The sequence below is a fragment of the Embiotoca jacksoni genome, unplaced genomic scaffold (genome assembly GCF_022577435.1).
Source record: "Embiotoca jacksoni isolate LCO1_2020_lvr unplaced genomic scaffold, fEmbJac1.0.p SCAF_7, whole genome shotgun sequence".
Classification (NCBI taxonomy): domain Eukaryota; kingdom Metazoa; phylum Chordata; class Actinopteri; family Embiotocidae; genus Embiotoca; species Embiotoca jacksoni.
The window spans coordinates 16,927,708-16,944,370 of NW_027185425.1; the positions used below are offsets into that span (position 1 = coordinate 16,927,708).

General features: G+C 38.5%; 1 protein-coding gene across 1 annotated transcript; it reads left to right on the forward strand.

Annotated features, from left to right (window-relative positions):
* Positions 1-864: 864 nt before the first annotated feature.
* LOC138214748 (CMP-N-acetylneuraminate-beta-galactosamide-alpha-2,3-sialyltransferase 1-like) lies at positions 865-10,948 on the forward strand. The gene is made up of 6 exons (XM_069176531.1): positions 865-1,113; positions 1,738-1,934; positions 3,998-4,171; positions 6,301-6,346; positions 6,459-6,578; positions 10,781-10,948. The coding sequence occupies exons 1-6, from the start codon at positions 865-867 to the stop codon at positions 10,946-10,948; spliced, it is 954 nt and encodes a 317-aa protein (XP_069032632.1).
* Positions 10,949-16,663: the final 5,715 nt, after the last annotated feature.

Genomic DNA, 16,663 nt, shown 5'->3' on the forward strand with positions numbered 1-16,663 from the left:
GGCTTCTTACCTCACCAACCCGTTTCTCAAAACGATTTAATCTCTGATCAGGTAAGAGACATTTTAACACTTTTAAATTAATGGTGGGATTTTGGAACGTTTAATCTGAGACAGACTTCAGAATGACATGATTCTTATACTATATGTATAATGGAAAAGACATGCTATATATTTTTACTTAAGTCAGTGTGAAAAGTTCATATGAGCTACTTCTATGCTGCTCAGTGGCTTAATAATATGATGAAATTATATGCTATAGTGCAAAACTACATGTTTTGTAAGTGGAAAAGCTCCACATAAAACTATCAACCAAAATACTTTGCATTTTCAGGTTCATTGAATATGTTTTATTTGCTCACTTTTACAGGACACAAGTTTATCAGTTAGCCTAAATCATTGGTCCTCATTTACACTCAGTTCTGTAGATTTTATTTTGTCATATCGATAATTAACTCGAATATTAATGTAGTACAATCTGTATAAGATTTGAGGAATTCATGTTCAACAGCAGAGTGAACACAAAACTGGACTGTGACCAAACAGAAGTGTCTTCAAAAACACAAAAGGCTATCACTCCCTGTATACTGTCACAGATAGACCTGTAAATGATACTCAGGAGATAAAGATACAAAAAACAGTGAGCATTCTTATATTGACACGTGTAGCTGCTATCTTAAGCTCAGGCGTGGCTGTAGATATCGGTTCAATATTCTCTGTGATTAACAATGTGAATTTATTTTCATATAAACAACAAATGTCAGTAGAATTTGTTTTGCTGTACACAAATTTAATCCAGTATTAACCTTTGTTTTCCACCACTTAATTTATCCACAGCCTGGATCTGATTCTCATCGTGGTGTGAAGATGTTTTCTGGAAAAAACTGTGCTTTCATTGTACTTCTGTGTATCACTGCCATCGGGGTGTTTTCTTGGGCTTCATGGATTTTATCTGCGTACCACGATTACTTCCCATATCAGAATGCAAGTCACTGTGCCTGTCATACATGTTTAATGGAGTATGACCCATGGTTTAGTGAGCTTATGAACGCATCTCCAACGCCCTTTTTGTCAACGGAAAACAATATTTCGTTGGGCACCTTTAACTGGTGGAAGGTAAGTGTGAATTTTAACATTTCTAATGATTAGCTATAGCTATTATTTATGCTTTTCTTAAGAAAGGCATCTTAATTTATTGGTATTTTCAAAATGTTGTAAATATTATAATAATTATTATTAGATGTTGAAAAGCCACAAATCGTAAATGAAAATAAATACTGCACAAATATGATGAAAAATTCACAACAAAATTGACTAAAATGAGTGTTTAGAAACTATTATGCAACAGGAAATATGGTTATCTTTATTTTCTAATTACATAATGAGAGATTTCTGGCCCAATGTGATAACCAAATATTAACTTGTAATAGCTGTTACTGATAATATTTGAAGGAAAAAGTTAATTTTTTTTATTCTTTTTAGATTGACAAGTTTAGGGAAAACTTCATCATCTCTAGAATAAAGAGAACATTAATTTATTGTAAATTTTTCTGTAATCAATTGCGAGTGTAAACCAGTGACAGAGCTAATCTTCTTTTTGTCAAGCATCTACAAAATTACAACAAAATACTCCTGGGCTAATTAAGGATCACCTAAAGCTACTGAGGTCAACAATATATTAATTAACCAGAAGACAAGACTGCACTGTTTTCAAAAATCTGCTTTTGTCATGTGTCTCAGCTCATGCAGTCGGAGAGACGTGACTTCAGCTTCTACAATAAAACAGTGGAGAATCTGTTCCACATGTTCCCATCCAGTCCACAGCTCACAGAACCCAGCCCATATCTCTGCAGGACTTGTGCTGTGGTGGGGAATTCTGGTAATTTGATGGGCTCACGCTATGGACCGCTGATAGATTTTCATGATATTGTCATAAGGTACAGTGAATCTTCAGCTCCAGCCTTCAGTGAAATCTTCAGGCATCTGACGCATAATTCAGGCAGCTCCTGTCAGCTGTCAACAAAATTTTCATTTTGTATTCTTTATGATAAGATAAGATAAGATATGATAAGATAGCAGCCTTATATGTAGAGAACAGATGCTCCCCTGTATTGTTCCATGTCTAGTGTTACATGATTTTAAGTTAACAAAGATGGCTAAACCTTCCCCTTCCTTCTGTGTTGTTTCCTGTCCGCCCGCTCCAAAGTGAAAACAACTACCTTGACCAAACGTTCCAGTATGTTCCCCATTAGCCATGTAACACGGACAACTGCCCTCCCCGTATCCGCGCTGACGCACCAACCCTTTACGTTTATCTGTCTTGTTGAGTGTGCAAGTGATGTGTTTCAAATGACACACTTCCCTTAGGACACTTACAAACAGTGCTCTTATATGTTAGTATTCTTACTGTATAGTACTTGAATTTCGTCAGGGTAGTGTTGTTTCAAATTGCACGCAACCTTTTTTTCACTGACTGGAAATGACCTCAGCATGTGAACACATCACCCGCCAAAATACTGCAGCTTTCATTATTTTTACCCAGAAATTGACTTGTTTTCATGCCTTCCGTTTAACACACCGATTCTTCTGTCCAGCAGCAGTATGGTGGTACTTCGTCAAAAATAAACAATTTTGTGAGGTGTTCTGCAACCGCTGCACTTATGCACTCAAAATAGTGAGTGCTGTACGTAAGTACGCCATTTGGAACAAAACAAAGGCATAAGTCTCCTGCTCCTCTCCCTTGGCTTCACATCGTCTCTCTTCCCCCACTGATGTCTCCATGTCTCTTCCCGTGGAGCCCCTACTTAAGCCCGATATAGCAAGAGCACTTCCGCTTATAGGTGATTGTTTCATGCCGTGTTCAAAATGTCGTACTTGTGTACTAACACTCACTATTTTGAGTGCAGAAGTGCATTCACACTGTCAAGTACAGAAACATGCAGTGCACTACCAGTACCAGGATGATGCACTCAAAACGCCCCAAGAAAGAAGTATGAAGCATTGGACACTTTCCACCCTAAACGGTTGCCATCTTGGCTACATAGAGGAAGGGGCGGGGCCACTGACATAATGAATTTTCAATTTAAGGTGTCTCAGGAAGCTGCAGCTGTTCCTGAACACTCACTTTCGTGTTTCTTTTTCACTGCTGCAGCTGGACAGAAAAATCTGTGTGTTTATTGAGTATGTTAAAAAGAGGACACAAAAACACATTCATTTCTGGGTAAAATAATGAAAGCTGCAGATATTTTGGCAGGTGATGTGTTCACATGCTGAGGTCATTTCTGGTCAGTGCGGAACAGCAGTGTGTGAATTCAAACAACACTTCTCTGTCAAAACTCCAGCACTACACAAGTAAGAGTCCTAACATGGAAGAACACTATTTTTATTGTACTACGGGAAATATGTCAGTTGGAACACAGCATTAGTGTCTGATCAGTCCAGATTAACGCACACATCACCAATCACTAGTACCATAAACTAAACTATCCATCCATTATCTACACCTGCTTTATCCTGAACAGGGTCATTGGGGGCTGAAGCCTATCCCAGCTGACTCTGGGTGAAGGCAGGGTCCACCCTGGACAGAAACAGACATGCACACTCGCATTCACACCTTCAGGCAATTTAGAATCATCACATTATCTAACATGCATGTTTTTGGATGGTGGTAGGGAGCTGGAATATCCGGAGAGAACACATGCAGGCATGAGGAAAACAGGCAAACTCCACATGGAAAGGCCCCAGCCTAGGTTCAAACCTAGGACCTTCTTGTTGTGAGGTGACAGAGCTAACCACTTCACCACCAAGCAACCCCCACAAACTGAAACTAAACTAAAACTAACTAAATTAGTGATGGGAGGGGAGAGAGAAAAAAAGTCAGAGAAATTTCAAACATGTAGGAGTAACAGGCAGCCATCCACGATAGTAACACACCTCTGTATCGATGTAATGTTAAATTCAGTCACCATATATAAATATGTATATCCTCTGTACCATTTAGAATGAACAAGGCTCGTACCAAAGGTTTTGAAAGAGATGTTGGAACCAAAACAACACACCATGTGATGTATCCACACAGCTCTACTGAATTGGACAACTCCACTCATCTTGTGCTGTTTCCATTCAAAATATCTGATTTAGAGTGGCTCATCAAATCCTTCAGTAACAGGTATGTGCATAACACAAAAATCCTATTTCCATTTTTTATCTGGGGAAAAAATGTAATGTAGTTAAAAAGGGTGATCAATAGTCAACAAGAAATCAATAATGCCAATTTAAAAATAATGTATTTTGAAGAAATCATATTGCCCACAGGATTAACAGTCAACATATTGGACTTCAGACTGCAACTGATTGGTCTCCAAATGTGACCACTTACATTTAAGGTGCAAGGGATTTTTTTGTTTTTTCAAATGCTGTATTAGTGAAACTGCAAAATAAATCTGCTGTGGTCTTGTGCCACTTTAGAAATGGTAATCAGAGATATAGCAGCATGCAAGCTGACAGCTAAGGACATATCGCCACAGTCCAGTCATAGCAACAATTAGCCTGGTAAGAGTGTAATACACCACTCAGTCCACTAGAGGTGTTGGCATGAAAAGTACATGCATGTATATGAACAGGGTCGAAGACAGAGGTCATGTGATGAAAGTAATGTCATGGACATCAATTCATGGAATTCAAAAGTAGCTTAAGTAACGGGGGATAGGTTGGTTGTCGCTGGATAAGTCAAAGGACATGAATCCAGGTTACATGTGAAGGCTACTGATAACAAGCTAAAGATGTTGCAGACAAGGCAGGAGCGCCAGGGAGTGCAGCTAAACATACAGGAGTGGTTAGTGGAGTGTCCTTGGCTGAGACACAATCATGTATGTAATGACATTCACTGTGCCAGTTTCGCAGGTGTTTCTATTGCTGCCAACACAAAGTTTGAAACAGCCTCAACAAACTCCAAGCTTAGATCTTCAACAACAACGGCATCCCCCACAAATTTGCTCAAAAAACATCTCAATTTACATGTTTTCCCAAAGGACATTTTTCTGCCACAATAAACATATGCGAGTTTTGAGTTTTCATCACGTAAAAGAAGCTATTTGAACATGTCGATAGCCAGGCTTCAACCATTTTCTGACATATTATACGCGGAACGTAGGACAGTACTTTAATAATGGAATAATATTTAACTACCTTGTCTACATTTTTGGAGTTCAGTACTAACACAAATTATAAAGCTTAACTTTTCTGAATATAAATACAGTACATGTAACAATTACATTTCTTTCTTCACAACTAGGGCAACAAGATGGAGGATAAAGGAACCATGATAGATGATATTCTATTTGTTGTTAAAAATTTCTAACAAATTTGCAATTCAATTAAATCTTTTACCTTGGAAGTGCATGCCCAATTCCATACAAATTATTATATTGCAAAAAACATGATGCCAAATAATAATAATGTATTTTCCTGAATTTAATAATAATGTATGTTCCTTGTCTGTTCAAATATAATACAGCGAGCAGCCATTTTAGAGCTCTCTGGGATGCTAGGTTCATAACAACAGCTCAGATGCGATACTTCAGCAAGGCACTGCATTTTTTTTTTTTTAAATCACTCATAGTTTTCGAAATATATCCTGGCATAGTGGTTGTAGATTTGCTTATCATAGAAGAGTGGACTCTTGACCTTGGGAGAGGTCTGAGCTCCCTGAGTGCACTTCTACTTTTCTTAATTTAATCATACATACAGTATATTCATATCTTATGGTTAAGCACCACATCACATTTATAAAACAATGCAGCTTTTCTTTTATGTTGTGCCACAAGAAAACAAAAAAACTGTTTCACCAAATCCGTCACTGGTGTTAAATTCAATTAGTTCAACTTTAGTCTGAGCCATGCCATCTTATCTTTCATAAACTTTTTTATTGCCAATGCAGACTGCTTACAGGAACCATAAAAAATGACTGACAGTATTTATGGTTATGTTGCATAAACGCACTCAGGCATTGAAGGAAGCGTAATAGTTCCAAATTACATCCCTTATCTTTTTACTTCAAATGTCACGCTAAATATCACAACGGACATGACCAAGGGAGTCAAAGTTCAAGATGCTTTTTTATGATGAAGAGGTATGTCCCAATTGTATACATACTACATGCAACAGTATGTACTTTTTAAGGGTAGCTGTAATACATACTAAAAGTAATAAGTAATAAAAAAGTAAGAAATAGTATGCGTTTTGGAACGCAGGGTTGGCGTATTTCAAAGGGTGGACTCTAACTCTTCATTTTACATCCAACAGGCAACTAGCAACTGCTGACTCAGGGTTGAACGCTAACAAGGATTTGGTGAGTATTACAACTATTTTGCATAAATGTGGTATGTAGAGATACGTAATAAGTCGTTTACGAACAAACATAAAAGGCAGTCTGTTTAGAGACTAACTATGTTCCTTAACAGGTGATGATCCTCAACCCAGCTTTCATGAAATACGTTCATCATGTCTGGCTGAAAAGAAAAGGCTTGTATCCATCCACTGGCTTCATGACTTTGATTCTCAGCATGCTCATGTGTGATGAGGTAAGTTCAAGGAACCGCCTCATAGTACAAAGCAGGGCCCAAAGCAGAATTAAGATATAGACATTTTTAAATGTTAACACAGTTAACCCAAATTAACCATTGGCCATTTAAAAAAAAAAATGGCCATTTAAAAAAAACAAAAAAAACAAAAAGAAAACAGCAAAATTCCTGCTGTGGTGTTTTTTTGGGGAGGGTGTGGGGGAATTTCACCTCTGAACTCCCATCACTGTACATACTAAGTTTTACCTCAAATAAATCAATAATCAGCTCAAATCAGGGGTCTGTGCACTTGCCAAAATATTTTTATTAGTGTATTTATGATTTCCTAAAACACAAAAATCAGCCAGTGCATAATGATAATATATCTAACAGCAGCAACACAAGGCTCTTGGATAATACAGCGGGAGAGGAGGGAAGAGGAGGTTGTGCAGGTATTAACTGCGTCTGGAAATGATTGACAGGCTATAAAACATCTAGGGAGGAATACCAGCTCACATAGCTCCTCAGATGCCACCACCAGCGGTCGGTACACAGGAGTGGTACATTGCTGCATCTGGAGTGGCATACAGTCCCTTTTCGATCCCTGCCTCTCTCTAAAAGTATCCCGACAGCTGTGATGGAGTTCAACACTCAGCCCCATGAGGACAGCCTCTGTGGAGCAATAATTTAACTGCAGCTTAAAAACTGCGTCTCTGTGTGATAGCTCATTTAGTTGAAGGGAATAAAAGTAGGCTCCACATTGTCAGTTGCAGTTACATCCTGATCGATCCGCTCTCTGTGTTGGAGATTAATTTTTTAAGCTGTTGTGCCGCCACATGCTTATGGATCCTGCTGCTGTTTGAAGCTGCAGGTATTTAATAAACTCAGAGGACAGGCTCCTACAAACAGCTGGAAACAACCAACACAACTTCAGGTCATGTTAACATTTGTCAAAGCACATCCAACATTGAGGAGTCTCATCTGTCAAATCTGTTACAGACTCTTCATCACAGTAAAGCTATATTTAAAAAAAAAATTTTTTTTATACACATTTCTGTTTGTAATAGAAATTGTAGAGCTAAATGAAGGAGGCAAAACTAGATGAGAAGTGTTCTTGTTTTGTACAGGTCTGTGTGTGCGCCTCTGACAACTAAAGGCACGCAAACTGCACTTTTGGTGCAGAAATGTGGAAATATCCCAGTGTTTCCCTTATATTCATTCAGCAGCGCCACACCCCGGCCGCGGAAACAATTTTGATTCATTTATTTATCTATCTATCTATTTTTGAGGAGAGGAGGAGACGACTCCGTCTCACCTCTCTGAAAACCAACGTTATATTATTTTGCGCAACGCATCATATTCAGGTCAATTTACACACCTGTGAGTGAAGCACAGAAACGTTATCACCGTTGAGCTGATGATGACGACAGTACAACAACGAGCAGCGACGGTGTCATTATTATTCACCGAACAGAAAACACTCCTGCAGCTTCACCTGACTGTCGCACAGCAAACACACTCGTCTGAGGGACAAACAACGTCTCATTCCTCCCGCGGTGTGGAAGACAACGCGCAACAATCACAGGCTACAACGATTGCTTTACGGTGCTTACAACGAGTATCCCGGAGCTGAACAGATAACGAGCGTCAACAAATTGACACACCGAGGAAGAAAAAGCCTCCTTAAAAAGTATTTAATAACTTCAGCCCAATTCAGTGTAGGATTTAGATTTAGTTTGGAAAATAAGATCAATGATCAACTGTTTTTTTTTTTTTTTTTTTTTTTTTTTTTTTTCCAATTAAAAAATCCTCTAAATTATGCAACAGCCCTTTTTTATTTTTTTATTTTTTAAACTAAGAGTTGTAGGATAACCAACAGCAAATCATAGATATGTGAAGGGATTTTTATGAAACTAAATTGTATAAAGTTATTGAAGACCACCCTCCTCAAAAAAAAAAAAAAAAAAAAAAAAAAAGCACATGATCATAAACTAAGTGTTTTGGTATCACCAACAGTGATTGATGTGTGAAGTGATGACAATTACTGGTGGAAAAAGGAGAGTTAAGGATGAACAACTGGGATAATAACTGACAGCTGAAAGATGTAAACAGTCACATAGTGGGTTATTTGGGTCAAACAGAAAACTTTGCGTCAAATCACGTTAACATTTTTAGATGTGCATGGGTGGTTTTGGATACATATTTTTTGTTCAATAAATGTCAATAGTTTTATGTGCACAAAACATGTTTTGTCAACTTTGGTTTTTTTTTATCACGTGCACAGAATTTTTTTATTGACGTGCTTCACCACCGCTGCAATGACAAGGCGGGTAAGTTAATGTTAATAAATACAAAGGCACAGAGAGAACTAATGAGACCGTTGGGAAGATCAACATTTTTCTCGGCCACAGCAGATACAGTAAACAGCTTTCTCAGACCATCAGCGAAACAAACAAACAATTTAAGAAGTGACATAACTTACCAATGAATGCTCATAGTCCAGCAACGATCCAGAAAAGTCCCACAAAAACAGTCTGGTTCAGTCAGTAGAGGTCCAGTAAATCCAGTCCAGTAACAGTCTTAGTCCCAAACGCATGATTATATCCAGAATACACATGGTCCCGGTGTTGCAGTATTTGAAAATTCCCAGCAGGTCATGATAATTTTCCCTCATCCTTCTACTTTGGGTTTTAAGGGAAGCTGGCATTCTTAATGTCACACCACTGCCATCTACTGGTGCTGTGATGGACATCATGGAGATGAGATTGTATCCCGTCAGACAATGACATTGTAAGGCCATACAAAAAAAAAAAAAATCTTTGCACTTACCAGTCTTTGTTGTATTGGCATCCTGTTGGTGATGACAATTTGACATGGAAATCATGGAGATGAGGTAAAGAAGTCAGGTGACCGCTGTCTGAACACTCACAAGGGCTCAACTATAAGTAAGACATTGCTTCTGATAAGGATAACAATGTGTCCTTGGCTGATTACTGCCAGACAGAGAGTCAGACATGTTGTCTCCAATGTGACCACAATCAACACTTGTCATGGACAGTTAGCTCCAGAGGTCAGGGTGTCCTTCATGGGACCTTTACCTCACATTCAGGGAATCAGAGGAGTCTCATAATATGTCAGGCCTAAACAATACAATGTCCTTGACAGGTGCTAATTACTTCCTACAGCGTCCAGTCTGTCATATAGGCCCCGTCAGTCCTGTTCTCATGAGGTAGCTCATTAAGCCTCTCCTGTCTTGTCTCTTATCCCCACACTTATACCTTTTAATCCTGTTTGTCGGCCCGAATCTTTTCATCTCATCCATCATATGTTTACTCTCTGCCACATTCCTCCTCTACAATTAACAATCACATGCTTCACAGTTTCTGTTATTTTACTATATGATCACATAATCCAATTGGGTGCCTGCCAGTAATGATAAATGTACGGTTTAGCCTACAGTAACCTATTCAAAACATGTTTTTTTTTTTTTTTTTATATTGTTTCCTCTTTTGTGTTGCGTCCCTACATCTCCCAAGTCCAACTCTATATTGAATGCCATATAAATTCTTTGTCAAGTCTCCCGTTCCCCTTACTACTGCCACTCTATATTAATTTTTTCCTACAATGTATTTTTGCATTGGGCCAGTAAAGTTTTGAACTTGAATATATGTGGTTTCAGTGGGTTTATACCACAAACAGAGACTGTAATGCATAAAGAGAACTCCCTGACAGTCAGGTCCTTGTGTGCTGTGAATATAGGCAGAAACGGGCTTGGTTTCATGAAAACAATGCCTACTGAACATGTAGCAAGCTGAATAGTGCCCATATGTTTTATTGTACATGTGTTCTCTTTCATATACATGAAACACCAAAAATGGATTTAAAGCACAATTTTTGGTTTCAGCACCTCAGAATAAAATAGAAAATAATATTTTCCTTACCTGCCATTTTTTTACCAACATTAAATGAGGGCAGAGGCTTTATTCATTTGGAAAATTTGTATATTAGCCTGCTCCTAGCTTTATTTTCTATAAATCATAAATATGTATATATATATATATATATATATATATATATACATATATATATACATATTTCTATATATTTGTCTTTCATTGTCATGTGTTCAGAAAAATTTAGCACTACAACAAAGAAATGTGATGGCGTCTAACTTCTGTAAGTTAGTTCCATATGAAATGCAGTCTGTCATCTTTGTTTTCCAGGTCAGTGTGTTTGGATTTGGAGCCGACAGATATGGAAACTGGAACCACTACTATGAAAAAATAAAAAACAAACATCTGAGAACTGGACATCATTCTGGAAAGCAGGAGTATCAACTCATTCAGGAACTTTATAAGCGGCAGAAAATACGTTTTTTCAAAGGATGGTAACTTGTCATTTGTATTACCATGAGCAGCGCCTCCAGCTCAAGACAGGGATGCATTTTCTTGTAGATCAGAAATAAATTGTACTTGTTTCTACTTGTTGTCTAATATGTTTCATGGTTATTTTTTTTTAATATGAAATACAATCAAACATGGAATCAAGTCCTGTCTTTTATCCTTCAGTACATACACATCATTGAAAGCATAATTTATGTAGTTTAGAAAACAATTATAAATTTGTGCAAATTTATTGCAATATTTTCATGCCCAATATTTATATTTAAAAAAAAAAAACTTGTAATCAACATCCTCATTTGCCCAATTCACCTCGATAATGTGACAAAATGTTTTTATTTATTTTATATTTAATTTAATTTTACCCATTGATAGGAAAGCTCTCATTCACCTTTGAAATACAAAACCAACAAAACAAGCAACATAATATGGTGTAAAAATCTATGATTTTATATTTAAATACAGCACAAGCATTTTAAGACAAAAGATCTATGAATGAAGCCAAATAAAAAGCTAGTTACATGTGTAAGAACAGCAGCTGACACATCACGAAAAACAGGATCATTCATAGAAAACACTGTTTAACAGAGTCTCAAAGGTATTATTTAGCTGTTCCATGTGCTTATATATATATAGATAGATATATATATCGATATAGATAGATCTATAGATATAGATATATATATAGCGTATTCAGGATGTCGGAACTCGAAATTTTCTATAAACCTTGAGTTCGCAAGTTGTGACAAGTTTAGTGCCGTTTATGGAAATGTCAGACGCCATGAAAGTTAATTTTTTAATCATTTGAACGCAAAGCATAAACATATACAAATTCAATTTAAAAAAAAAAAAAATCAAAATTACTTTTAGCAACTTCCATGGAAAGTTAGTGTCATGAACTTTAGTTGGTCTGCACGTATATGCCACTTATATGGCACTTTATACTGTTTTCCATTCACACACTAATGGGGGTGCCTTACAAGATGCTCAGTTGCCATGAGAAGCCCAAGGACACTTTGGCATGTGGACAGGAGGATCCGGGGATCAAACCGCCAACCGTTCAATTAGAGGGCAACCTGCTGAGCCACAGCACCCCCCTTTACCTTTAAATGTGTAGAAAGGGGAGGGTTATAGACATTTGTTTTGAGACAAGTGGTAGCAAATTAGGAAGCTAGAGACTGCAAAAATCAGCATTTCCTCCATCTTGTTAAACGCTCCTTATAATGGAGCAGATAACTGTGAAGCTGGCCATCGCTCATACTGCATCAGAGGATTATTTGTATACCGCATGTACATTTTTACCTATTACCAGTCACTCAGCTCATGTTTACATCACTAAATTACTGATCTAAACTAATTTTGATGGACCAGCTTCCTAGTAACTACCAGTGCTGTACAAGACAGTCTGTAAGAAATTCTAATGATATTGTGAGCAGCTTTGTGAGTTGAGAGGGTACAAAGACAGTCACAGAGTAATTATTGCCACAAATGGACTTCTCTGGGATTTGAAAGTAATTAGCCAGGACTTCCCTGAATCAGACCTGAGCTGTCTAATTTCCTCATCCCCAGTGAGAAAAACTGGTGAGGCAGCTGAATCCTAAAAGCAATCTCCCACCCCCACTCCCATCACGAGCCAGAGGTTTTCATTAGCATCTTGTTACTGCTCAGCAGCACTGCAATTACTTCTTAATTGGATCTCAATTGAACTTCAACAATCCAAGTCGTTGTTGATATTATTTAGTCTGTACTGAGGTGGTGGACCAACCGACCAACGGGCAGATTGCTATCCCAAGAGTCATGCCACTAGCATGGCTATTAAGTTTTTAGGTACATTTAAAGCACCGTATCTGTTGCATATCAAGTTCTTTACAGACACTGTGATGAGTGATACAGTGCCAGTGGCCTTGACACAACCAAGTCAACCAGTTCTTCCCAACCACACCCAACAGAGACGATTATTAGCTGCATCTTCTCAGCTCTGATTGTGTTTAACGTTAGATTCTGGTTAACATATTTACTGCATTCCGATTGTGGGCAGGCCGCTTACAGAAGAATTTCCCAACCTTTCAAACACAATACATAACTCTAAAAAATAACAAGGCAGTCACACTGACGCTTCTGGTATGGCAGAAAGAAATGACTAGGCCTTCACTGGGCTTTTTTCTAAATGCGTCCTATAGATCAGGTAGACAGAGCTAGAGCCAGAACTAATTGAGCACGGCTGCTTGTCCTGCTGGACTTAAGCGAGTCTCCTTCCTTGACTGATGGATGTGTCTCAGAGGAAGACTGGAGCGTCTGCTGCTATCATTCTGCCCAATAATACCTGTTGGATCAATGACCAGAAGAATCTCTGTCTTGAGTGCCTGATGTGATGGTTGACCTGCTGAGACAGCAGTCAGGCCTTTATAACAACTAGATTTACCACCTCATAGTTGTATGCCATCGCCAACCAATCGAGCAGCGTTTCAAATCCAAATCTGTCCAGACCTGTATAATATGTTGTTGATATCTATATGTAGACTTTGGCTATACAATGGAAGTTGCTGCAAAGAAGCAACAAATGAGAAAACAGATGCTTCACACACATTTTCAACCCGACAGCACAGAATATCTAACATTTGCTTATTAATGAATATTAAGACTTTGAGCTAATTATGGATTGAATGAAAAGGAAAGGGATCAACAAAGTGGTTAAAATTCATGCTGTGGGAGGTTGTTACCATCGGTACCAAATTTTGTGCCAGTGTATCATAGAAGATATTAATCGGTTGGTGGGAATTAAGGTCAGAACATCAGCAAAAATTTCTATCCATATATAATATCATGACAATCCAAGTCGTTGTTGATATTATTTAGTCTGGACTGAGGTGGTGGACCAACCGACCAACGGGCAGATTGCTATCCCAAGAGTCATGCCACTAGCATGGCTATTAAGTTTTTAGGTACATTTAAAGCACCGTATCTGTTGCATATCAAGTTCTTTACAGACACTGTGATGAGTGATACAGTGCCAGTGGCCTTGACACAACCAAGTCAACCAGTTCTTCCAAACCACACCCAACAGAGACGATTATTAGCTGCATCTGCTCAGCTCTGATTGTGTTTAACGTTAGATTCTGGTTAACATATTTACTGCATTCCGATTGTGGGCAGGCCGCTTACAGAAGAATTTCCCAACCTTTCAAACACAATACATAACTCTAAAAAATAATAAGGCAGTCACACTGACGCTTCTGGTATGGCAGAAAGAAATGACAACGCCTTCACTGGGCTTTTTTCTAAATGCGTCCTATAGATCAGGTAGACAGAGCTGGAGCCAGAACTAATTGAGCACGGCTGCTTGTCCTGCTGGACTTAAGCGAGTCTCCTTCCTTGACTGATGGATGTGTCTCAGAGGAAGACTGGAGCGTCTGCTGCTATCATTCTGCCCAATAATACCTGTTGGATCAATGACCAGAAGAATCTCTGTCTCGAGTGCCTGATGTGATGGTTGACCTGCTGAGACAGCAGTCAGGCCTTTATAACAACTAGATTTACCACCTCATAGTTGTATGCCATCGCCAACCAATCGAGCAGCGTTTCAAATTCATATCTGTCCAGACCTGTATAATATGTTGTTGATATCTATATGTAGACTTTGACTATACAATGGAAGTTGCTGCAAAGAAGCAACAAATGAGAAAACAGATGCTTCACACACATCTTCAACCCGACAGCACAGAATATCTATGCAATCACTCCACTTTCAAGGTTGACCACCAAGAATAATGTCATCGTTTCAGTGTCTGACCAGATGTTAAATATGGTCACAATCTTCCATTCTTAATGTTGTCATATAGCGTATGAATACTTGAGTTATGCCCATAGGTGTATGGTGAAGTTACAGCGACCTTAGACCACTAAAATATAATCAGTTCGTCCTTCAGTTCAAGTGGATGTTTGTCCCAAATTTTAACAAACTCCCGCGGAGCATTCTCGAGATATTACATTCACGAGAATTGGATGTACGCATGTATATAATAGCTTGAAGTCTACTCACTAATAAAAATGACGTATGTACATGTTAAACACACTTTTGTGGTACTTCCTTTCTCATGCTAGCTAGGCCAACAAAGATACATTGAAAATAGCTCAAATGGCCACCAAAAGTATGTTATCAGTAGACAGTAAGAGTAGAGAGTGACAGGACACCACAATGTGTAATCTCTCCTCAGAAGCCACAAAGCCAGCCAATCTGACAGGCTACCACCTGGAGCATGTACCTGAATCTAAGGACTTTGTCAGACAGATGATGAATACATCTGCCAGAAGAAAGGAAATGGTGAACCACCCACAGACATTTTAGCAAGAGGCCAAACACAACCAGAGAAAAACTCATGCCAACATCTTACATCAACACCCATCATTACTGCATATCAGTATCATAAGGGTTCAAATCTGTTAGCATGACAGTGTACTAAAATGAGTAATACAACCAAACCTCTTTGGTAGTTTTTCCTTTAAAACACTGAATGACCTTCTACAGACTGGACTTTGTGTCTGAGTGGACTCACAAATATTTGAATGTATTGGCTGGAAACAATTTCTTTGTGATTCATGATTCTCAACCTCCTCAAAAACTAATTTGACCGGTGAAAAGCAACTCATTCCTCTCTGCAGGAAATCTCCAGTCAAACACTGCGAGAAGCTTGTTTATCACCTAATAAGATGTTGTCATTGTGTGTGTGAAGAATGGGCTCTGCTGTGGAGGGCAGGCAGATGGCTGTGTTCACTAAACCACACGACAATCAGTCGTTGCGATTGTAATCATCCATCAGAAGTGGGCAAATACCTTTTCGCTCATCCCACCAAAGAAATCAAATTGCCACTCCTTCATGGAGACGCCTAATTTGTCATGCTTGACCAAGAGCGGCACCGGTTCAAGGTGGCGTGGCGTCACAGCTGTTTCAGAGAAAACAGTTTGGCTGCAGACAATCTTTGGCGAGTGTAGGGGAACTTGTGGTAAACCAATGGTTAGGATGAAAAGTAGGACGTTTGGACAGACTTGTGTATAGCTTGTGCAAACAAGACTTGAAGCTAAATGACTACAGTCAAGGTTGTCAATGCTCTGTTTGGTGTTTTTACTGAATTCTGCAGACCTATATATGTATATACAGACTATACAACCTGCGGATTATACATTCCCGCTCCATCTACAACTTCTGTTTACAATAAAGCATTCCATTTTATTCTCACCATCTACGCCTGTGTGTCTGCTCTTGGCTCCACCACCTGCTACCTCACAACACGTTCAGGACAGTCTTGCACAGATGTTTTTCTTTATACATAGTTATGCAAAAACTATCAGCAAAAAATGACAGGAATCCATCCAACAGTTGTCGAGACATTTCTCTTGGAACAACGAACCCCAACCTGCTGGTGGTGCTGAAGGAAAAGTCAGAATATTAAAGGCTATAGGCTTCATCCTCAGATGACTATTAAAATCTGTCCATAATTTCATGGCATTCCATCTAATAGTAAAATCATTTCTGTCTGGACCAAAGTGGAGGATCAGTCAACCTGCTGAGTGACATATACAAACCTGGGCTATTATCAAACTGTTGACTTGATCTTTTACAAATTGTAAACACATCCCTTCTCTCAGGTGTCTTCCCACAGGTCCTAAAAACTGCAGATATTAAACTACTCCTTAAGTAGGCCAATTTA

Coding starts and splice junctions, on each gene's coding strand:
- LOC138214748 (XM_069176531.1), top strand. CDS start 865: ATGTTTTCTGGAAAAAACTGTGCTTTCATTGTACTTCTGTGTATCACT. Junction 1,935..3,997: donor TTTCATGATATTGTCATAAG/GTACAGTGAATC, acceptor TGTACCATTTAG/AATGAACAAGGCTCGTACCA. Junction 6,579..10,780: donor GCATGCTCATGTGTGATGAG/GTAAGTTCAAGG, acceptor TTTGTTTTCCAG/GTCAGTGTGTTTGGATTTGG.